Source organism: Macaca nemestrina, chromosome 6 (assembly GCF_043159975.1).
Source record: "Macaca nemestrina isolate mMacNem1 chromosome 6, mMacNem.hap1, whole genome shotgun sequence".
In the NCBI taxonomy this organism is placed as follows: domain Eukaryota; kingdom Metazoa; phylum Chordata; class Mammalia; order Primates; family Cercopithecidae; genus Macaca; species Macaca nemestrina.
In genome coordinates, this window is record NC_092130.1 from 46,092,341 (window position 1) to 46,115,744 (window position 23,404).

General features: G+C 39.2%; 1 protein-coding gene across 26 annotated transcripts in view; it reads left to right on the top strand.

Annotated features, from left to right (window-relative positions):
• The window catches only part of LOC105467141 (cyclin dependent kinase like 3), a 151,394-nt gene that overhangs the window by 43,462 nt on the left and 84,528 nt on the right, over positions 1-23,404 (top strand). For 21 of the 26 annotated variants that reach the window (XR_011624670.1, XR_011624671.1, XR_011624673.1 and 18 more), the window contains 6 exons: positions 8,988-9,100; positions 11,096-11,235; positions 15,567-15,655; positions 19,959-20,112; positions 20,215-20,543; positions 21,987-22,080. Coding sequence is in view for 23 of the 26 variants with exons in the window: in XM_071098444.1 (XP_070954545.1) it covers positions 8,988-9,100; positions 11,096-11,235; positions 15,567-15,655; positions 19,959-20,112; positions 20,215-20,543; positions 21,987-22,080 (919 nt within the window). In the remaining 3 variants the exon portion in view is untranslated. Of the gene's footprint in view, positions 1-6,663; positions 6,750-8,987; positions 9,101-11,095; positions 11,236-15,566; positions 15,656-19,958; positions 20,113-20,214; positions 20,544-21,986; positions 22,081-23,404 lie in introns of all 26 variants that reach the window. The other 5 variants (XM_071098449.1, XM_071098452.1, XM_071098457.1 and 2 more) reach the window with 5 other exon arrangements.

The following is a 23,404-nucleotide window of genomic DNA, read 5'->3' on the forward strand; positions in this document are numbered from 1 at the left end:
GGGCTCAAGTGATCCTCCCACCTCAGCCTCCCAAGTAGCTGGGACTACAGGTATGTGCCACCATGCTCAGCTACATTTTGTATTTTTTGTAGAGATGGGGTTTCACAATGTTGTCCAGGTTGGTCTCGAACTCCTGAGCTCAAGCACTCTGCCTGCCTTGATCTACCAAAGTGCTGGGATTACAGGCATAAGCCACTGCACCTGGCCGAAAGTTAGCCAAAGCTTTAGCAAAATAAACGTCTGAGAAAGCTTCACCAGAAGTGCCTTCTCCACCATAACCATGCTCCAGCTCATTCCTCTCATCAAACAGGGGCAATTTTTTTTTTTTTTTTTTTTTTTTTTTTGAGACGGAGTCTCGCTCTGTCGCCCAGGCTGAAGTGCAGTGGCCAGATCTCAGCTCACTGCAAGCTCCACCTCCCGGGTTCATGCCATTCTCCTGCCTCAGCCTCCCAAGTAGCTGGGACTACAGGCGCCCGCCACCTCGCCCGGCTAGTTTTTTGTATTTTTTTTTTAGTAGAGACGGGGTTTCACCATGTTAGCCAGGATGGTCTCGATCTCCTGACCTCGTGATCCACCCGTCTTGGCCTCCCAAAGTGCTGGGATTACAGGCTTGAGCCACCACGCCTGGCCCCCAAGGGCAATTTTATAAACATTTTGGTGGGAAATTATTAGGCATCTACCTTAAAGTCCTGATTTAGTTCCTCCTGATTCTTTTTTTTTCTCCTAATCTTAAAAAATCTATAAAGGGCACCCATTTTTCTTCAGTTAATAATGTAAAAAGGACTACATTGATGAGGTTAAATTCCCAAGACACTCAGTTCTTTAGGGACATACTAAATGGCTGGTATCACTGCTTACAAAAGTATCTTGAACCTTATGGATCTCACACTGAGAACAAAGTTTATATTTTTATTTTTTCGTAGGGTATCATTATTATTATTATTAATTTTTTTTTATGAGACAGGGTCTCACTCTGTTGCCCAGACTGGAGTGCAGTGGTGCGATCTCACCTCACTGCAACCTCTACCTCCCAGGCTCAAGCAATTCTCCTGCCTTAGCCTCCCAAATAGCTGGGATTACAGGCACATGCTATCATGCCCAGCTAATGAGAATGAAGCTTATATTTTAATTTTTATCTTTTAATTCCATTATCATGAACTTTTTGAAGTCCTCTCATATAATTGCTTTTTAAAATTAACAGAAGAAAAGAGAAAATTATGCATTTATATTGCCTTTTATAATTACATAATTACCTTTACCAGTGCTCTTTGTTTTTTCATGTGAATTTTTTGTTTTTTTGAGACAGGATCTCACTCTGTCACCCAGGCTGGAGTACAGTGGAGTGACTGTGACTCACTGCAGCCTCAACCTTCTGGGCTCAATCAATCCTCCTGCTTCAGCCTCCCAAATAGTTGGGACTATAGGCATGTGCCACCACACCCAGCTAATTTATTTTTTTGTAGAGACAAAGTCTCACTATATTGTCTAGGCTGGTCTCAAACTCCTGGCCTCAAGCAGTCTTCCCACCTCAGCCCTCAACTGTGCTGGGATTGCAGGTATGAGAAACTGTACCTGGCCTTCCTATGGATTTGAATTACCATCTGGGGTCACTTGCTTTCAGTCTTAAGAACTTCCTTCAGTATTTCTTGTGAAGTGGATTGGTTAGCAACAGATTCTCTCAGTTTTTGTTCATTTTGGAAAGTCTTACTTTCACCTTCATTTTTGAAAGATATCTTTACTAGATATAGGCATTTTTGTTGAGAGGTCTTTTTTGAGCACTTTGAATTATACCACTATCTACTGGCCTCCTCCATTATTTTATAAAATATTTTTCTGTTCTCTCCACTCATTTTTGTATTCCCAGTATACATATTTTGGTGTTTCACATTTCTCTGAGGCTCTGTTATTTTTTTCATTCCTTTTACTTTCTATCCTTCAGCTTACATAATTTCTATTGGTCTTGTCTTCAAGTTCATGAATTAATTTTTCTGCCTGTTTAAATCTACTGTTGATTTCCTCTAGTGAATTTTAAAATTTCAGTTATTGTACTTTTCAACTCCAGAGTTTCCACTTGGTTCTTCTTTATACATATATGTAATTTATATCTCTTGATTGATATTCTCTATTAATATTTGATGTGACACTGTCATTATACCTTTCTTTACTTCTTTAATCATGCTTTCCTTTAGTTCTGTGAACATATTCATGATTGTTATTTTGAAGTATTTTTCTGCCAAATCCAACGTGTAGTTACTCTTTTTTTTTTTTTTTTTTTTTTTTTTTTTTTGAGACGGAGTCTCACTCTGTCCCCCTTGCTGGAGTGCAGTGGCCGGATCTCAGCTCACTGCAAGCTCCGCCTCCCGGGTTCAGGCCATTCTCCTGCCTCAGCCTCCGGAGTAGCTGGGACTACAGGCGCCCGCCACCTCGCCCGGCTAGTTTTTTTTTTTTTGTATTTTTTAGTAGAGACGGGGTTTCACTGTGTTAGCCAGGATGGTCTCGATCTCCTGACCTCGTGATCCACCCGTCTCGGCCTCCCAAAGTGCTGGGATTACAGGCTTGAGCCACCGCGCCCGGCCCGTGTAGTTACTCTTATAGGCAGTTTGGGTTGCCTGCTTTTTTTCTGGTGTATGGGTCATATCTCATAGATTCCTTTGCATGCTGTGTAATTTTTGTTGGAACTTGAACATTTTAGATAACATATTGTGGGAACTCTGGGTATGGGACCCCTCCTTCTGGGACTTGTTACTGTTTTTTGCTTGTTTGTATCATAGAGACTGGCTGAATTATTTTCATGGAGCCAATACTCCCAACCCCCCACCCCCACACACAGTATTAAACCTTTTTAGTTGCTCCTCAGGGAGGCATGGTTTTGGGTAGGCCCACAGTCACTCTGAGATGACAGTGGTATTGGTAGGGTTATCTTCCTTTCTTTCCCTGGCTACTCCTAGCTGTTAAACTCCACTCACTGATAGCTTATTGCTCTATTATTTTAAACATTGCCCTGGGACTTAAATAGCTCTACAAACTGTTCCAATCAAATTGTGGGTCCTTTGAAGGAGTAGTTTCTGTGCTCAATATTTAATATTTGTCCTGACCCCAGGAAAGCATCTGTGTTATTCCATGGTTCTTTCCCACAAGCTAGCTGGCCTATACTCTAGACTGTAGCTTCATTAAATTGATGAATCTCCACCCAGTTGTCTTTTACCACATTCTGTACTATTGTTGAGAACACCTTTCAGTTGGAACTTCTCTATACTCTGTTGCAAATAATGTCAGTTCCTTTGAAAGAGATTAGGAGCCATCTAATTTATGGCTTGCTTCTTCCCCCAGGCAAAATCTCTGAGCCCAGTTTCTGGATCTGGGTTGAATTCATGGTAATTTTCTCTCTAAGTTAATATTGCTGTTCTTAAGAGCTGGCTACTTAGTGAGATATGGAGATCAGCAACCTGAGGTCCCTTCAGCTTGCTTTTCCTGGCATGAAACCTCTGCCTTATGAGTGGAGCAAGTGCAGTTTGGGCCCCAGTATTCTCTGCACTGCATTCAAGGTAGAACCATTGTTCCATGAACAGGGGCTGGTTGGAGGAGTGTCTCCCTCCTCTTGACACTAATCACCCAGAACTTAGCCTCAGCAACAGGCAGCTGGGAGAATGATGAGAAATGGTGAAGTTCCACTTCTCCTGGGAAGAAAGCTCTTCAACTGGGAGCTGAAGGAAGAGGGAGCCCTAGAGTGGAGTCTTTGCCTCACCAGGCAGAGAGTGGGGAAGAAAAAAGTTGTCTTGGTTCAAGTACACAGACTCATCTTTCTTATACTGAAGTGCATAGTTTCTAGGGGATAAATAAATCTTCATTTTATGCTTAGCCTCAGGACTACAAGGACTATGTATATATATACATATCCTTTAAGTATTTGTATTAAAAAAAATAATTCTGAGGCAGGAGAATCGCTTGAACCCAGGAGGTGGAGGTTGCAGTGAGCTGAGGCTGCGCCATTGCACTCCAGCTTGGGCAACAAGAATGAAACTCCATCTTAAAGAAAAAAAAAAAATACTAGTTTCAATGATAAACTAGTAAGAGAGTAGGTCAGCTGATCTCTTCACTCTGTCATGCCAGAAGTTCATATCCCTGTTTGTTTGTTTTTTTAATCCTCCCTTACCCCTGCATGTTAAACCTAAGCTTTTTTGGATCTACTTTTCTTGATCAAGGCTTGAGTCTAATATCTTTACTTTCCTTAGTAGGTTAATTTTGTTTTCGTTTTTTCGACTGGACAGCTCTTTTTCTGCAAAATGTTGTAATTGAAGTGAAGGGGAGAAGTTTTCTCTATAGCTAACTAGGACTTGCTCATATTTCAGAAAATCCCTTTAAGATTACTGCTGCAATGATAATTAACTAGACATGGTCTGTCTTCTATTGCTCTTTGAAAGGCCTGCCTAGATAATGCTTTAAATTTCTGCAGATAATGGCTTACCTTACTAAACTGTACTGTGAAATTTCAGGTCAAGCTGGGGAAAAGCGAACTGCTTTGTGTAGGAATGTTTTTAGTGTCTCTTTTGGTAGTGGAGGAGGTGCATAGAAATTGCATTCTGTGGAGAGAGTACTTAAAAATAATTAACTTTGGCTGGGCGCGGTGGCTCACGCCTGTAATCCCAGCACTTTGGGAGGCCGAGGCGGGCGGATCATGAGGTCAGGAGATCGAGACCAACCTGGCTAACACAGTGAAACCCCGTCTCTACTAAAAATACAAAAAAATAGCCGGGCATGGTGGCGGGTGCCTGTAGTCCCAGCTACTTGGGAGGCTGAGGCAGGAGAAGGGCAGTAAGCCGAGATCACACCACTGCACTCCAGCCTGGGTGACAGAGCGAGACTCCATGTCAAAAAAAAAAATAAATGAATAAAAAAAATTAAAAATAGTAATAATAATAAGTAACTTAAAGCTTGAGAGTTAAAACTTGTTTTTTTTAAAATGTGAAAGCTCATACTTTTATTAGTCATCAGAAAGATGCAAACTTATATCACAAGGTGGTACCAGAATGGTTAAATTGAAAAAAAGACAGTAAATACCAATGTAAGTGGAGCATTTAGAACTCACATACACTGGTGGGGAAATGTAAACTTGTACAATCACTCTCGAAACCTGTTATTAAATAACAATTAAATTAAAACTTAACAATTAAAACTTGTGAAATAAGCAAGTTTATAAGTTACTATTATATCATCCATGGTTATAATGTAGATCTGAAAAACTGTATTATAATTAATTCCTTTATTTCTTAGGTCATTATCTAGCAGTGTACACACATACATACGCATACTTCTCCATCTTCTTCCTTTTGAACAGAAATAGGAGCATACTATATACATAGTATAGAATCTTGGTTTCCCTCCCCACTCTTCTTTATTTACTTATGAGATAATGTCTCATTCTGTCTCACAGGCTGGAGTACAGTGGCATACTCATGGCTCACTGCAGCCTTGATTTCCCAGGCTCAAGTGATCCTCCTGCGTCAGCCTCCCAAGTTGCTGGAACCACAGACATGAGCCACCAAGTCCTGCCACTTTTTATTTGTTTATATTCAGAGGCTTTAATTTTTAGACCAATTTTAGGTTCCAGAAGAATTGAACAGGAAGTGTAGTTTCCTTATGTCCCCTCCACCCTACTCTACACATTTCTCTATTACTAACATCTTGTATTAGTGTGGTACATTTGTTACAATTATGTATCAATATTGATACATTATTAACTAAATTCCATAGAGTTTACTCTGTATTGTATTTCCTGGGTTTTGATAAATGTATAATGTCATGTACCCATCATTATAGTATCATACAGAATAATTGTATGGTCCTAAAAATCTTCTGTGCTTCATTTTTATTCTTCCCTCCTTCTCCCAAAACTCCTGGCAGCCATTGATCTTTTTACTGTTACTGTACTTTAGGCTTTTCCAGAATATCATATAGTTGGAATCATATAGTATGTAGCTTTTTCAGACTGGCTTCTTTGACCTAGCAATATATATTTAAGGTTCCTCCTTTTTTTTTTGGTGTCTTGACAGCTCACTTCTCTTTTATTGCTAAATAATATTCCATAGGCCAGGCGTGGTGGCTCATGCTTGTAATCCCAGCACTTTGGGAGGCCAGGGCAGGCAGATCACAAAGTCAGGAGATCGAGACCATCCTGGCTAACATGGTGAAACCCTGTCTCTCCTAAAAAATACAAAAAAATTAGCCGGGCATGGTGCGGGCGCCTGTAGACCCAGCAACTCGGGAGGCTGAGGCAGGAGAATGGCATGAACCCGGGAGGCGGAGCTTGCAGTGAGCCGAGATCGCGGCACTGCCCTCCAGCCTGGGTGACAGAGTGAGACTCCGTCTCTAAAATAATAATAATAATAATAATAATAATAATATTCCATTACATGTATGTACCACAGTTTGTTTATCCACTCACCTATTGAAGGACATCTTTATTGCTTCCATGTGTTGGCAATTGTGAAGCAAGCTGTTATAAGCATTCATGTCCAGGTTTTTGTGTGGAGAGAAGTGTTCTACTCATTTGGGTAAACCCCAAGGAAAGCAATTGCTGGGTCATATGGTAAGACTATGTTTAGCTTTGTAAGAAGCTGTCAAATTGTCCTCCAAAGTGACTGTATAATTTTGTGTTTCAACCAGCAGTGAATGAGAGGACCTGTTGTTTGCCATCCTCACCTGCATTTGATGTTGTCAGTATTTTGGATTTTAGGCGTTCGTGTGTAGTGGTATGTCATTATTGTTTTAATTTGCAATTATCTGATGACATATGATATTGGGCATCTGTTAATATGCCTCTTTGCCATCTGTGTATCTTCTTTGGTGAATTGTGTATTTGTTTATTTTGCCCATTTTTTAATTGGGTTATTTTCTTATTGTTGAATTTTAAGAGTTTTATGTATTTTGGATACAAGTTCATTATTATTTTGCAAATATTTTCTCCCAGTTTGTGGCTTGCTTTTCATTTGCTTAACGGTATTTCTCATGGAACAGAAATTTTTAGTTTTAACGAAGTTCTACCTATCAATTTTTTCTTTTGTGAATTATACTTTTGGTGGTGTATCTAAAAACTCATTACCTAAGGCCATGTAGATTTTTTCCTATGTGATCGTCTAGAGGTTTTACAGTTTTGCATTTTATATTTAGGTCTATCATCCATCTTGAGGTAATTTTTGTGAAAGGGGTATGATCTGTGTCTAGATTTAGTTTTTTGTATGTTCCAGCACTATTTGTTGAAAAGACTATTTTTAAAAAAAATTTAATTGCCTCTGTTCCTTTGTCAAAAATCGGTTGATCATATTTGTGCAAGTCTATTTCTAGGTTCTTTATTCTGTTCCCTTGATCTATTTATCTATTCTTTCACCAATACCATACTATCTTGCTTATTGTTTAAAACATCTTGAAGTCAAGTAGTTTTGATCTTTATTCTTTTTCAAATTGTGTTGGCTATTCTGGGTCTATTGCCTCTCTATATAAACTTTCCAATCAATTGTCAATATTTACAAAACTATTTCCTAGGATTTTTTTAAATTCACAGATTAAATTGTATGTATATATTGTGTACAGCATGGTGCTTTGAGGTATAAATACGTTGTAAAATGACTAAATTTGGCTAATTTACATATGTGTGTTACCTCACATAATTATCAATTTTTAATTTACTGGAATTTTGATAGGGATTGTATTGACTCATTACATAAAGCTTGGAAGAACTGACATCTTGACAATATTGAGTCTTCCTATCAATGAACATGGAGTATCTCTCCATTTATTTAGATCTTTGATTTCTTTTATGAATTTGCTTTTTTCATTTGACAATTTATCTTGGACATCATTCCATTTCAGCACATATAGATAGATCTACCTCATCAATTTCTTTTTTTTTTTTTTTGAGACAGAGTTTTGCTCTTGTTGTCCAGGCTAGAGTGCAATGGCACAATCTCGGCTCACCACAACCTCCACCTCCCAGGTTCAAGTGATTTTCCTGCCTCAGCCTCCCGAGTAGCTGGTATTACAGGCATGTGCCACCACGCCTGGCTAATTTTGTATTTTTAGTAGAGACGGGGTTTCTCCATGTTGGTCAGGCTTGTCTCGAACTCCTGACCTTGTGATCTGCCTGCCTCGGCCTCCCAAAGTGCTGGGATTACAGGTGTGAGCCACCGTGCCCGGCCAGACCTCATCATTTTTAACAGATGAATAATATTTTATTGTGGGTTGGTACAAAAATTTTCTTAGCCATTCCCTTATAGGTGGATGTTTAGGTTGTTTGCAATCTTTTTCTTCCACGAACAGTGCCGCAGTGAAATTCTCATGTAATTTATATTTGTGCACACATGTGAGTATATCTTAGGATAAATTCCTAGGAATAAAATTGTACAATCAAAAGCATATACAATTTCAATTTTGGTGGCTTTTGCCAATTTTTCCTCCAAAGAAGTCATATAAGTTTACACTCCCAGAACAGTACTTGGGACTATTTCTTTCTGATAACCTCACCAATATAGCAGTTACCAATTCTTATAAAGTTGGTATATGATCTACAATAAAAACTTACAAATGGGCCGGGAACGGTGGCTCATGCCTGTAATCCCAGCACTTTGGGAGGCTGAGGCGGGTGGATCACGAGGTCAGGAGTTCAAGACCAGCCTGGCCAACATGGTGAAACCCCGTATCTACTAAAAATACAAAAATTAGCCGTGCATGGTGGCATGTGCCTGTAGTCCTAGCTACTCAGGAGGTTGAGGCAGGAGAATTGCTTGAACCTGGGAGGCAGAGTTTGCAGTGAGCTGAGATTACGGCGCTGCACTCCAGCCTGGGTGACAGAGCAAGACTGTCTCGAAAAAAAACAAAACAAAACTTACAAATGATACCACTTGTTTCTTTAGCCTTCTTTAAACATATTTTTAAGAATATATTTATATATTTCTACATGAAAAGGTGATTTGTTTTTCCCTGATCTGTTTCAGACCTGTGGATATCTGGGCTTTGGGCTGTATGATCATTGAGATGGCCACTGGAAATCCCTATCTTCCTAGTAGCTCTGATTTGGATTTACTCCATAAAATTGTTTTGAAAGTGGGTAGGTATTACTGAAATAGCATGAGTTACATGTCTAAAATAAATATTGCCAGATCAATTCTGCTTGATTTTCAAATTTAGCTATTCTGTGTAAGAACAGGGAAGCATATTGTTTTGATAGATGACAGCAGATGGGTTCCTTGGGCTGATAAAGAAGGCAGAAAATTCTCTGTTTTTGCAAATAATATTTTCTTTGCTAGGATATAAATAGCTAAGCCATGTGTTGATTGTTGATGCTAAGAAGAATAGTACAATAGGAATGTACTTTAATTTGTCTAAAAGTTGTTTTTAAATTAGGCTTTTTCAAATATTTGTACCTCTATATAAGGACTTCAAATAGTAGAGTTGAGTCAGATGCTTTTTTAAAGGACTGGGAAATAGAAAATTAATTATTTACTCAGAAACCACCCTTCTTTTTAAAGAAAACAATAATAGACAGCCAGATAGCTAAATAACTTATTCAAGAACATATTTGATGAAGGCTGGGCATGGTGGCTCATGCCTGTAATCCCAGCACTTTGGGACGGCCAAGGCAGGCGGAGCACCTGAGATCAGGAGTTGGAGACCAACCTGACCAACATAGTGAAACCGCATCTCTACTAAAAATACAAAAAAAAAAAAAAAAAAAATTAGCCAGGTGTGGTGGCAAGCGCCTGTAATCCCAGTTACTCAGGAGGTTGAGGTATGAGAATCGCTTGAACCCAGGAGGCAGAGGTTGCAGTGAGCTGAGATCACGCCACTGCACTCCAGCCTAGGCAACAGAATGATACTTTGTCTCAGAAAAAAAAAAAAAAAAAAGAATATATTTGATGAGAGTTTATTTGATGATCTGCTTTGGCCACCAAAACATTATGATGGTTAGCCTTGAATGTGCTATTTCAAGATTTGTGGGTTTTTTTAATTTTAAATTTTAATTTTTTTGAGACAAGGTCTCACTTTGTCACCTGGGCTGGAGTGCAGTGGTGCAAGCATGGCTCACTGTAGCCTCGACTTCCTGGGCTCAGGTGATTCTCCCACCTCAGCCTCCCGAGTAGCTGGGGCTACAGGCATGTGCCATCATGCCCGGCTAATTTTTGCATTTTTAGTGCAGCCAGGGTTTTGCCATGTTGCCCGCCTTGACCTCCCAAAGTGCTGGGATTACAGGCGTGAGCCACCGTGCCTGGCTAAGATTTATTTTTTACTATTCCTGACTGAGAAGCTTGAGGAGCTCTTTGTGTGGTGGGGAAGGTATGCATAAATTTGTAATTACAGGCTTATGAGGAATATACTATGAACAATTCTAAAAACAGTGAAACCTGGATAATTATTGATTTAAGATATAGTTTAGAGCCTTAAGACACCTCACTTTTTTGTGTCTTTTAAGAAGTTCTGGTTAAGAGATTAATATCAGAAGGAACCTTAGATGGTGTTTAATCCTATCATTTCACAGATGAGAAAACCAAGCACAAAAAGGAAGAGATTTACCCAAGGTCACAGAACTAGTTATAGCAAAACTGCTAGAACTTAGTTCCCTCCACTCATATTTATAGTTCTTTCCATTCTGCTACTACTCTAGCCTTGTTTCTTTTTTTGCAATATTTTGATTTCTACATACCTTTAATATTTTAGCTACTTTGAGTAAGGTTTCAATGTATTTTGCTGAGGAACACTTAATAGTAAAATCATTTGGATACCCACATGGAAATGCATAAAAGTTGGAATGTGCATTTTCTGACAGCGTTACATATTATGTCTTATAGTTTGGGAAAAGCAAGTAAACCTGGTGGTTTTATATCTTATGTTGCCTGTGGGCTATCAGCAGATAACTGAGGAAACCTCAATTTTTTATGACATGTTCAGATAGTTTTTATTCAACTTCAAAAAATTAAAAGACATAATTGATATTCTTCCTTATATCAGTTTTTAGTATCTAATGTAGATCACATAGCAGTTTGATTATTTTGATTATAGACTAATTTCTCTGTTTTTAAAATATACATTTTTTTTCTCTTTTCAGGCAATTTGTCACCTCACTTGCAGAATATCTTTTCCAAGAGCCCCATTTTTGCTGGGGTAGTTCTTCCTCAAGTTCAACACCCCAAAAATGCAAGAAAAAAATATCCAAAGCTTAATGGATTGTTGGCAGATATAGTTCATGTATGTCTTTTTTTCCCCCGAGACAGAGTCTTGCTCTGTCACCCAGGCTGGAGTGCATTGGAGCAATGTCAGCTCACTGCAACCTCCGCCTCCCAGGTTCAAAAGATTCTCCTGCCTCAGCCTCCCAAGTTGTTGGGGTTACAGTCGCCTGCCACTGTGCCTGGCTAACTTTTGTATTTTTAGTAGAGATGGGGTTTCACCATGTTGGCCATGGTTGGCCAGGCTGATCTGGAACTCCTGAGCTTAGGTGATCTGCCCACCTCGGCCTCCCAAAATGCTGAAATTACAGGCGTGAGTCACCGCGCCCAGCCAGTTCATGTATGTTGAGAAATTAAGAATTTATATCTGAGAAATTTGCATAAATTATAATACAGTTTTAAATTATCACTTTAATGAAATTCCAAAAGGATTCCTAAAGTAATGTAATCTGTAGAAAGTTATGTCTTTCGTACAGAGAAATTAAAATTCATAGACTGTCAGAGCTGAATGCCCCCTAAGATAACTATGTTCATTATATTTAATTTATCTCTATTTTAATGATAATTAGGTATAAACTGGAGAAATGGGCCAGGCACGGTGGCTCACGGTGTAATCCCAACACTTTGGGAGGCCGAGGCCAGCAGATCACGAGGTCAGGAGATCGAGACCATACTGGCTAACATGGTGAAACCCCGTCTCTACTAAAAATACAAAATAATTAGCCGGGCATAGTGGCATACACCTGTAGTCCCAGCTACCCGGGAGGCTGAGGCAGGAGAATCACTTGAACCTTAGAGGCCAAGGTTGCAGTGAGCCAAGATCAGGCCACTGCACTCCAGCCTGGATGACAGAGAGAGACTCTGTCTCAAAAAAAAGGAGAAATTCTAAGGACTTACTATGTTTATCACTACCTTTTAACATTTAGTTTAGCCCTGTTAGGGACATATTTTTTGTACTAAAATATCTACAGGACCTCAGCAGCTGTAGTTTTAATGTCTGAAGATACACCAAGGCCAAAATCTGTCTTGAACTGGAGAAAATGAAAACATTATATAATTCCTTTTTATTATTTTAAAATTTAATTTTTTATTTATTATTTTTATTTTTGTTTTTGTTTTTTTTGAGATGGAGTTTTGCTCTTGTTGCCCAGGCTGAAGTGCAATGCTGCGATCTTGGCTTACCACACCCTCTGCCTCCCAGGTGTGGCATGAGGCATGCCTTGGCAACATAGTAAGACCCTATCTCTAATCAAAAGCGTAGGGTGTCATGGTACCCACTTGTAGTCCTAGCTATTTGGGAGGCTGAGGCAGGAAGATCCTTTGAACCCGGGAATTTGAGACTGCAGTAATTTATGCTTGCACCACCGCACTCTAGCCTGGGTGACAGAGCAAGACCCTGTATAAAAAAAGAAAAAAAGAATCCTTAACCCGTGTGTCAACTAAAATATTTCTCTCATTGATTTGTGAAAAAAGCACATTAATCTTTTGTCATAAGTTTTGCAATACATTTGCAAAACTTGCAATATACTTTTTTTTTTTTTTTAAACAACTAGAATCATCCAATGATTTGGAATGCTACATTTATCATAGACAAAAAGCTTATACATGTGTGGGTTTGTTTCTGTTACATTGATTTTTCTCTTTATTCTAGAAGTAGTACAACTTTGATTTATTATTGTAACTTTAAAATACACCTTGATATCTGATGTAGGGCACTTTTTTTCCTAGATATAAATTTTCTAAACAATGTTATTGGGGTATAATTTATGAACAGTAAACTACACATACTTAAAATGTACAATTTGAAGAGTTTTGATACATGTATACACACATGAAACCACCACCACAGTCAAGATATCTAACACACACACACACACACACATGATACCTAACATTTCCATCACTCTCCAAAATTTCATTGTGTCCTTTTACAATTCATCTTTTCTTCCATTTCTGTCCCCAGATAACCACTGATTTGCTTTCTCTTCCCATAGATTAGTTTGAATTTCCTAGAATCTTATATAAATAGAATCGTACAGTAGGCACTCTTTCATGTCTGGCTTCTTCCACTCAGCATAATGGTTTAGAGATTCATTCATGTTTTTGTATGTATCAGCAATTTGTTCCTCTTTTGCAGAGTAGTAGTTCATTATATGACTATACTACATTTTAAAAAATCCCTTCACTGTTGTTGGACATTTGGGTTATTTCCCATTTTTCGCTATTACAAATAAAGTTGCCATGAGAACATTCATGTTCGTCTTTGTGTGGAACACACAGTGTATTTTCATTCCTCCAGCAGAAATATCTTAAGAACAGAATGGCTGGGTCATGGGTAGGCATATGTTTAATTTTTTAAGAAACTGCCAATCTGTTTCCCCAAGTGTCATATTTTACACTTTCCAAAGTAGGGCATATATTTAAATTTACTGAATTATATTTGCAGAAGGACTGCCTCTAATTGTCTGCCTCTATGATTTGGTCAGACCTTTTAGCATTTTTCATATTAAGTTTTAGTGATAGATTACCATTATGTTCTAAAATGAGCACATATTTTTAACTATTTTTTTTTGTTTGTTTTGTTTTGATTTTGAGATGGAGCTTTGCTCTTGTTGTCCAGTCTGGAGTGCAATGGCACGATCTTGGCTCACCACAACCTCCTGCCTCCTAGGTTCAAGTGATTTTCCCGCCTTAGCCTCCCGAGTAGCTGGGATTACAGGCATGTGCCACCACGCCCGGCTAATTTTGTATTTTTTTTTAGTGGAGACGGGGTTTCTCCGTGTGGTCAAGCTGGTCTCTAACTCCCAACCTCAGGTGATCCACCCGCCTTGGCCTCCCAAAGTGCTGGAATTATAGGCATGAGCCACCACACCTAGCCAACTAGTTGCAGTCTTAAAGACTGCCACATCATTAAGTAGGTAATAGACTTAAATAATTTATCTTTGTGAATCAATGTTTTTTATTTTGGTTAAAAAAAAAAACCCACATAATATTGAATCTACCTTCTTACAAAATTATTAAGTGTACAGTATGGCATTTTTAACTATATGCACATTATAGTACAGCAGATCTCTAGATTTTTTTCTGTGAATGAGTTTAAATATGCATTTTGAAATAAACAGAAACATAATATTATATACAATTATCTTGGATTTGCTGGATTTTAATTGTGGCTCCTCTCCTTATGAGATCTTAGACAAATTATGTGATCTCTCTGGGCCTCAGTCTCCTCATCTGTATAATGAGGATAATAATAATATTTACTTTGTAGGATTGTTGTTGGGATGGAATGGAGAAAAAGACTGGAGCATTGTCTGGTATGTAGTAAGCATCAATAAAAGTTACTAGTCAGGCATGGTGGCATGTGTCTGTAGTCTGAGCTACTCAAGAGGCTAAGGAAGGAGGATATCTTGAGCCAAAGAGTTCAAGGCTCCAGTGAGCTATAATTGCACCACTGCACTCCAGCCTGGGCGACTGAGTAAAAGCCTGTCTCTAAAAAATTTTTAAAAACCAAACATGGTGGCTCTATTCCGTAATTCCAGCAGTTTAGGAGACTAAGGCAGGAGAATCACTTAAACTCAAGAGTTCATCAGCCTCACAACATAACAAGACTCCTATCTCTACAAAAAGAAGTTAACTATTATTGTTTTACCTCCTTTCACAGGAGGAATGAAAATTATAAAGCAGATGCTTTTTATTCAAAATGTGTCTTCAATATTTTGATTAAAGAAATGTGTTCCATTTATAATTATTGTTATTTAACTACATACAGATTTGTTATGTACAACTTAACATTCAAAACTTCCTTCCATATTTTGTTTGTTTGTTTCTATACCAAGAAAGGGAAACAGAAAAGAGCTGATTTAATAATGGGTTATTGAAAGATTTAGAGACTTGAATATTTGCAAAATGGTATTATGCTATAGAAAGAGTGCTGGATTAGGAGTCAAGACAACATGGGTTAAAACTCTTGTTTGGCAAACTACTAATCATGCTTCCAGATCTGTAAAATGCAAATGATTATACATGAACTTTCCACCTCACAGGGCAGAAAAGAGGATCAAAATGAGCTAATTAATTTTTGCTAATTTCAGCAGAAACAGACTGACCTCTGTTTTGGCTAGAATCATGGGACATTTAACCTATAATAATGTTCTGCAAGTGCAAATTCCTTAAGGAAATAAACAGTCAGAACTTACTACCAGAAATTCCTGAGGTCTAATTCCATCTTTTCAAGAATGCTTTTTGATCTGGATTATTAATTACTTCTTAATTTGTAAAATAAATTTAATTTTTACCATATGGAGCCCTGTTGAGAGCTCACTTATCATTACAATCTTTTTCCTTTCCTAGGCTTGTTTACAAATTGATCCTGCTGACAGGATATCATCTAGTGATCTTTTGCATCATGAGTATTTTACTAGAGATGGATTTATTGAAAAGTAAGCATTTTGAGTGAATGTGGATTTTTTTAAAGCATTTTGTATTGGGAAATTTTGCTAGCAGGAAAATTGCTGTATAGGTTACTTTTACATAACAAATATTCAGTTTAACAAAAATTTATTGAGTTATTGTATCAGGTATTGACTAGAAAGATAGTAGACTTAACAAGTGTCATGAATGAAAAGCCTAATAATAGGATGCGCACAGTGGCTCACACCTGTAATCCCAGCACTTTGGGAAGCTGAGGCAAGCAGATTGCTTGAGCCCTGCGGTTCACGACTGGCCTGGGCAACATAGGGAGACCCCTGTCTCTACAAAAAATACAAAAATTAGCAAGGTGTGGTGGCACACGCTTGTAGTCCCAGCTACTCGGGAGGCTCAGGGGGGAAGATGGCTTAAACCCTGGAGATAGAGGTTGCAGTGAGCTGAGATTGCACCACTGCACTCCAGCCTGGGTGACAGGTTGAGATCCTATCTCAAAAAAAGAAAAAGAAAAAGAAAGTCTAATAATAAAAAGTAATTGCAGCTAACATTCATTACACAGTTACTATGTCCTAGGCAGTGTGCTCAGCTCTTTACATACTACAGTTTCAGTGTTATCATAGACCAGAGATAACATTAAATAAGCAATCAGTACTTCTTAGCTTTATTCCTGTTTGGACCTCTGACTCAGAGAATAGTCTGGTTTTTCCTCTTCTGGTGACATTCATTTATCATAATTAGCATGCACTTCCCAAATGATTTTTTTTGTGTTTTTTTTTTTTGAGACGGAGTCTCGCTGTGTGGCCCAGGCTGGAGTGCAGTGGCACAATCTCGGCTCACTGCAAGCTCCGCCTCCCAGGTTCACGCCATTCTCCTGCCTCAGCCTCCCGAGTAGCTGGGACTACGGGCGCCTGCCACCACGCCCGGCTAATTTTTTGTATTTTAGTAGAGATGGGGTTTCACCGTGTTAGCCAGGATGGTCTCGATCTCCTGACCTCGTGAACCACCCGCCTTGGCCTCCCAAAGTGCTGGGATTACAGGCTTACGCCACCGCGCCCAGCCCGAATGATTTTTTTCTACTTATTCTCTGTTGTAGTGCCTGTTGTCTTTTTTTTTTTTTTTTTTGAAACGAAGTCTCACTCTGTTGCCCAGGCTGGAGTGCAGTGGCACAATCTCAGCTCACTACAAACCTCCATCTCCCAAGTTCAAACAGTTCTCCTGCCTCCGCCTCCAGAGCAGCTAGGATTAGAGGCACATGCCACCACACCCAGCTAATTTTTTGTATTTTTAGTAGAGACGGGGGTTTTACCATTTTGGCCAGGCTGATCTCGAACTCCTGACCTCAGGTGATCCACCTGCCTTGGCCTCCCAAAGTGCTGGGATTACGGCCCTTCTGTGCCCCACATTGCTTATTACATGCCCAGCATATAATCTGTATTACAATTTAGATTCATGAATCAGCCGTATTTCTAAAAAAACACTATTTTCTATTTGGACTTTGAAAAAAACAGGAAAAGTTTCTCATTAACTGTAAAACCATTGAGCTTGTCTTTGGACATATTAGAAAGATGGACATCCGTTAAAAATGTGATGGAGCTAAGGTCAGATATGGAAAAGTCCAGGAACTGCTACTGGAGATAGACTAAGTAGAAAAAAGCAAAAGAATCCTTGAGGGCAACTAGAACTTCGAGCCTTTCAGGAGTTTTACTCTAAAACAAAAAATAAGATGATATATTTAAAGTGCCATTGGCGAGGCGTGGTGGCTCATGCTGTAATCCCAGCATTTTGGGAGGCCAAGGTGGGCAGATCAACTGAGGTCAGGAGTTCAAGACCAACCTGGTCAAGATGGTGAAACACCATCTCTACTAAAAATGCAAAAACTTAGGTGGGCGTGGGCATGCGCCTGTAGTCCCAGCTACTCAGGAGGCTGGGACAGGATAATCGTTTGAACCCAGGAGGCTGAGGCTGCAGTGAGCCGAGATTGCACCACTGCACTCCAATCTGGGTGACAGAGTGAGACTCTGTCTCAAAACATAAAAGAATAGGCCGGGCGTGGTGGCTTATGCCTGTAATCCCAGCACTTTGGAAGGCCGAGGCGGGCAGATCACGAAATCAGGAGATCAAGACCATCCTGACTAATGCAGTGAAACCCTGTCTCTACTAAAAATACAAAAACAAAATTCGCCAGATGTGGTGGCAGGCACCCTGTAGTCCCAGCTACTCAGGAGGCTGAGGCAGGAGAATGGCATGAACCAGGGAGGCGGAGCTTGCAGTGAGCGGAGATCATGCCACTGCACTCCAGCCTGGGCGACAGAGCAAGACTCTGTCTCAAAAATATAAAAAATAAAAGAATAAAAAATAAAAAAATGAAGTGCCATTGATAAAAAGTAGCAGTTATCAGCCGGGCATGGTAGCTCATGCCTGTAATCCCAGCACTTTGGGAGGCCGAAGCAGGCAGATTGCTTGAACCTAGGAGTTCGAGACCAGCCTGGGCAACATGGCAAAACCCTGTCTCTACAAAAAATGCAAAAATTATCTGGGTGTGTTGGTGTATACCTGTAATCCCAGCTACTAGGGAGGCTGAGGTAGGGGATTGCTTGAGCCCAGGAGGTCAAGGTTGCAGTGAGCCATGAGTGTGTCACTGTACTGCAGCCTGGGCAACAGAAACACTGTATCAAAAAAAAAGATGTCAGTTATTGAATTAAAAAGTTACTTCATATCAGTTCTACACAGACTAAGTTTATTTTTCTTGGACATTTAGATATCAGGCTTTTACTTTTGTTGGGTGAAAGTACCTTGAGTTCAATTTATAGAATCCTTAGAAAATATTTGGATAAGTCCTTTTCCTTTGATAAGATGCCTCTTTATTTCATGTACCTTCTGCAGTTCAAGGGTGATTTAACAGGAGTATGACATTTTCTCATCTAGCCAAACTAATCACACTGATTCTTTTTTTTTTTTTTTTTTTCCATCACACTGCTTGTCATCAGGCCTGTGCCCTGCACAGCACTAGCAAGAGTTTGCTGGACTAGGGAAGAATTCATTCATGGGCTGATATTTTAAAACCTTCCCAAATTGATAGCTGTAGCTGCTTCAAGGAAGGGACTTGTGCAGTTCAGGGAAGGGGTGGGAAGGAAATTTTTCAGTATAGACTTTTGAACTTTGAACCACATGAATGGACTTTCTAATCAAAAATAACTTTTAAAAAGAAAGAAATCAGGCCGGGCGCGGTGGCTCAAGCCTGTAATCCCAGCACTTTGGGAGGCCGAGACGGGCGGATCACGAGGTCAGGAGATCGAGACCATCCTGGCTAACACGGTGAAACCCCGTCTCTACTAAAAATACAAAAAATTAGCCGGGCGAGGTGGCGGGCGCCTGTAGTCCCAACTACTCGGGAGGCTGAGGCAGGAGAATGGCGTGAACCCGGGAGGCGGAGCTTGCAGTGAGCTGAGATCCGGCCATTGCACTCCAGCCTGGGCGGCAGAGCGAGACTCCGTCTCAAAAAAAAAAAAAAAAAAAAAAAAAAGAAAGAAATCAAACTAAAACCAAAATAATCTCTCTCCAATATGAATGTATTCTGTTACATTTCTCTAGAGTAAGATTTTAGAAGCTAGTTAGTCCATTTTTAAAGTTCTATTACTTTAAAGAACCACAGCCGAGTGCGGTGGCTCACGCTTGTAATTCCAGCAACTTTGGGAAGCTGAGGCAGGCGGATCACCTGAGGTTGGGAGTTAGAGACCAGTCTGACCAACATGGAGAAACCCCATTTCTATTAAAAATACAAAATTAGCCGGGCATGGTGGCACATGCCTGTAATCCCAGCTACTCAGGAGGCTAAGGCAGGAGAATCGCTTGAACCCAGGAGGCAGCGGTTGTGGTGAGACGAGATCACGCCATTGCACTCCAGCCTGGGCAACAAGAGCAAAACTCCATCTCAAAAGAAAAAAAAAAAAAGAGAACCACAGAAAAGGTCAAAGTGGTCTGAGTCTTCCTTAAAAATAATAGTATTTTTATCAACATTAAAAGCAGTATTTTTCTGAGTTGAGTTTGCATCGCAAAAGGAATCTAATTAGTATAAATCTATTTTGTAAAAGTTTTATATAGTAGGTTCCCATAGCATAATTTTCGAAAGATGTAGCTTTACCAGAAAGCAATTTTTATTAGGTAAATTGGGCCATCTCTTGGCATGCATTGTAATTAGACAGCATTATTTATACTGTAGCTGAAATACAAATTAATTGATGAAATGGTTTATTCAAGATAAAATACTTTATCTGCATATATAAAAAGATTACTCATTGATATTGCTTGTTTTATCAGATTCATGCCAGAACTGAAAGCTAAATTACTGCAGGAAGCAAAAGTCAATTCATTAATAAAGCCAAAAGAGAGTTCTAAAGAAAATGAACTCAGGAAAGATGAAAGAAAAACAGTTTATACCAATACACTGCTAAGTAGTTCAGTTTTGGGAAAGGTAAGAACTTTGGCTTTTGTTTCAGCCAGTATAATTATAGTTAGACTCTAATGACAAAAATAACTGTTATCATGACTCGGATTTTGGATGTATATATTCCAGGAAATAGAAAAAGAGAAAAAGCCCAAGGAGATTAAAGTCAGAGTTATTAAAGTCAAAGGAGGAAGAGGAGATATCTCAGAACCAAAAAAGAAAGAGTGTGAAGGTGGACTTTGTCAACAGGATGCAAATGAAAATGTTCATCCTATGTCTCCAGATACAAAACTTGTAACCATTGAACCGCCAAACCCTATCAATCCCAGCACTAACTGTAATGGCTTGAAAGAAAATCCACATTGCGGAGGTTCTATGACAATGCCACCCATCAATCTAACTAACAGTAATTTGATGGCTGCAAATCTCAATTCAAATCTCTTTCACCCCGGTGTGAGGTGAGCTGTAACAGAGAAGAAACCTAAATAATACAATATTCCTGTATAATGGTATTTCGAGGAATCATGTTCATAGTGTCTGTATGTAAACTGAACTTGAAGAAAATATGTTGAAATTAAAGCTGTATAATGGGCCATTTACTGAGTGTTTCTTACAAATGCTGTAGAAGAAATTAACTTTTCTTGCCCATATAGATGTTTAAATTTTCACTAATGTCTTTTGGAGAAACCTCATTTAAAGAAAAAAAAAGACCCTTTGAAAAATGTTTTTATTTTTGAAGAAAAAAAACATTGATATGCCCTAAGTTCTGGTATCAGTGTGCCTTGGTATAACAAAATAAGCTTTATTTCTATATCATAGCAAATTCTCTAAGTGGAGAAAGGATAGTAAAAAATAATCTTTCGTAAGTCAAATAGCCTTTCAAGGTGAAATATTTTGGGAGAAAAATAGCATATTAGGCCAGTTTTAGATTTAACCTCTGATACAGACTGAGAGACTGGTCCATGAGTCTGGTTAATCAAGGGCAGTGTGATGGATGGTGAGGGTCTGTCCAACAAGGCAGTAGGGCCACTTCAAAATTTAGGAAGACTACTGTCATTCTAGGGGAGAAGGAGACTGGATTCATTAGCCCAAGAGGATTCTAGCAGACTGGTTTGGGCTACAGGTTTTGAAGCCCAGTGGTCTGCAGAGGTGAGCAAGTGGACATGTCCATATCAGTCCAAAGGTACAGCAGGCTACAGACTGCAAGAGCCCAGTTGTTCTTGAGGTGATCCCAAAACCATATACTAGTAACAATGGTTGCAAGCCAGTCAGTCTTGGACAGTAAGCTCATAAATTGAGAAAGCTGGTAGTGAAGAGATCTAAATTCAGAACAGATAGAAGGGAGCAAGTAGGCCAGCAGGAGTAACCCCACAACATGCCTGTCACCACTGATGTTAACATGCACTAATTGTTCTCTGCCCTGTTACCACCTCTCTCTTTAGGGTAATTGGTAGGTAAGGACTCACTATTGCATTTTGGTACTCAGTGTTCAAAAAATAGACTTCCATGCCATAATTTATTCATTCTTGAAGCTAAAACAAAGCCATTTCGCCTGGGCATGGTGACTCGTGCCTGTAATCCCAGCAATTTGGGAGGCCAAGGCGGGTGTATCAGTTTAGCTCAGGAGTTCGAGACCAGCCTGGCCAACATGGCAAAACCCTGTCTCTACAAAAAATAGAAAAATTAGTTGGCCATGTTGGAACGCACCAGTAATCCCAGCTACTTGGGAGGCTGAGGCAAGAGAATCACTTGAACCCAGGAGACAGAGGTTGCAGTGAGCCAAGATCATGACACTGCACTCTAGCCTGGGTGACAGAGTGAGATTCTGCCCCCCCCAAAAAAAAGAAAAAAAGGCATTTCTGGGGAGTTCTAATAACTTCTCATTCATTTTTAAATAATAGGTTAACTGAAAGAGCAAAAAAGAGACGCACTTCTTCACAATCTATTGGACAAGTTATGCCTAATAGCAGGCAAGAGGATCCAGGTCCTATTCAAGTAAGGCAAGAAGCCACGCATTAAAATATGGCCTCTTTTAACATTACTTCTGTTTTCTTTTTCTGTATCTTTAGGGCTCTAATACTTTTTTGTTTGTCTGTTTGTTTTGTTTTTTTGAGACAGAATCTCTCTCTGTTGCCCAGACTGGAGTGTAGTGGTACGATCTCAGCTCACTGCCGCCTCGACCTCCTGGGCTCAAGCAATCCTCCCACTTCAGCCTCCCAAGTAGCTGAGACTTCAGGCACATGCCACCATGCCCAGCTAATTTTGTTCATTTTTTGTAGCAACTAAGTCTCACTATGTTGCCCAGGTTGGTCTCAAACTCCTGGGCTCAAGGGATCCTCCCTTCTCAGCCTCCCAAAGTACTAGGATTACAGGTGTGAGCCAATGCACCCAGCCTCTCACACTTTTAAAAATGTACTTTAAGTTTCTTTTTTTTTTTCCTGAGATGAAAATAGGCCATTATTTTCTAAGTGCTTTCACAATTAATTAAGTTCATATATCTTAATTTATCACAGTTAATTAAGTTCATATATCTTAATTTATGTATTTAATATGTGACTTAGGCAGAGTAAGTTAGGATTTCCACCTTTGAAAGTCAGAAGTAGTTTTGTTTTTTTTCACTTCCAAAAAATGTTTTTAATATCTTTATGGATTAAAAACAATCGCCAAATAAACACAATTTATTTTCACTAGAAAAAATAATGTAGTTCATCCCCGTCCCAACTTTTGTTTTTGTTTTGTTTTTGGCTTATTTTGCATTATTCATCTCTAATGGGACCTCACAACTTTTTACATAGGAAGGTGATTTATTCAAAATTGAAGCAAAATGTTAATTATAATAACAAAAAACTGAAAACAGTACAAACTTGTCCAAGAGCCAGTGACTAAGTACATTAGTGTACATTCATACAGTGGAATACTACACATTACATTGTGGAAGAGTGTTCATTGACCTAGACAGGATTTTATGATCTGTTTTCAAATGAACAAAAATCTGGTAACACAGAACGTTTCCCAGATGCTGGATGTGCAATTAATTTTTTTTCCTTTGGGTTTTCCCAGTGTTCACAAAGCATATCATTTTGTAGGTAGATAAGTAAGTTATTAAGAAAATGAACTGAAGCAATTTGCTCAAAGTCAGAGTGCAGTGAATAGTATTAAAAATGAAAAGTTAAGTTTGTGGTTCTGGCCAGGCACAGTGGCTCTAACCTGTAATCCTAGCATTTTGGAAGACTGAGCTGGGAGGATTGCTTGAGCCCAGGAATTTGAGTTCAGCCTGGGCAACATAGTGAGACCCTGTCTCCATAAAAAATGAAATAAA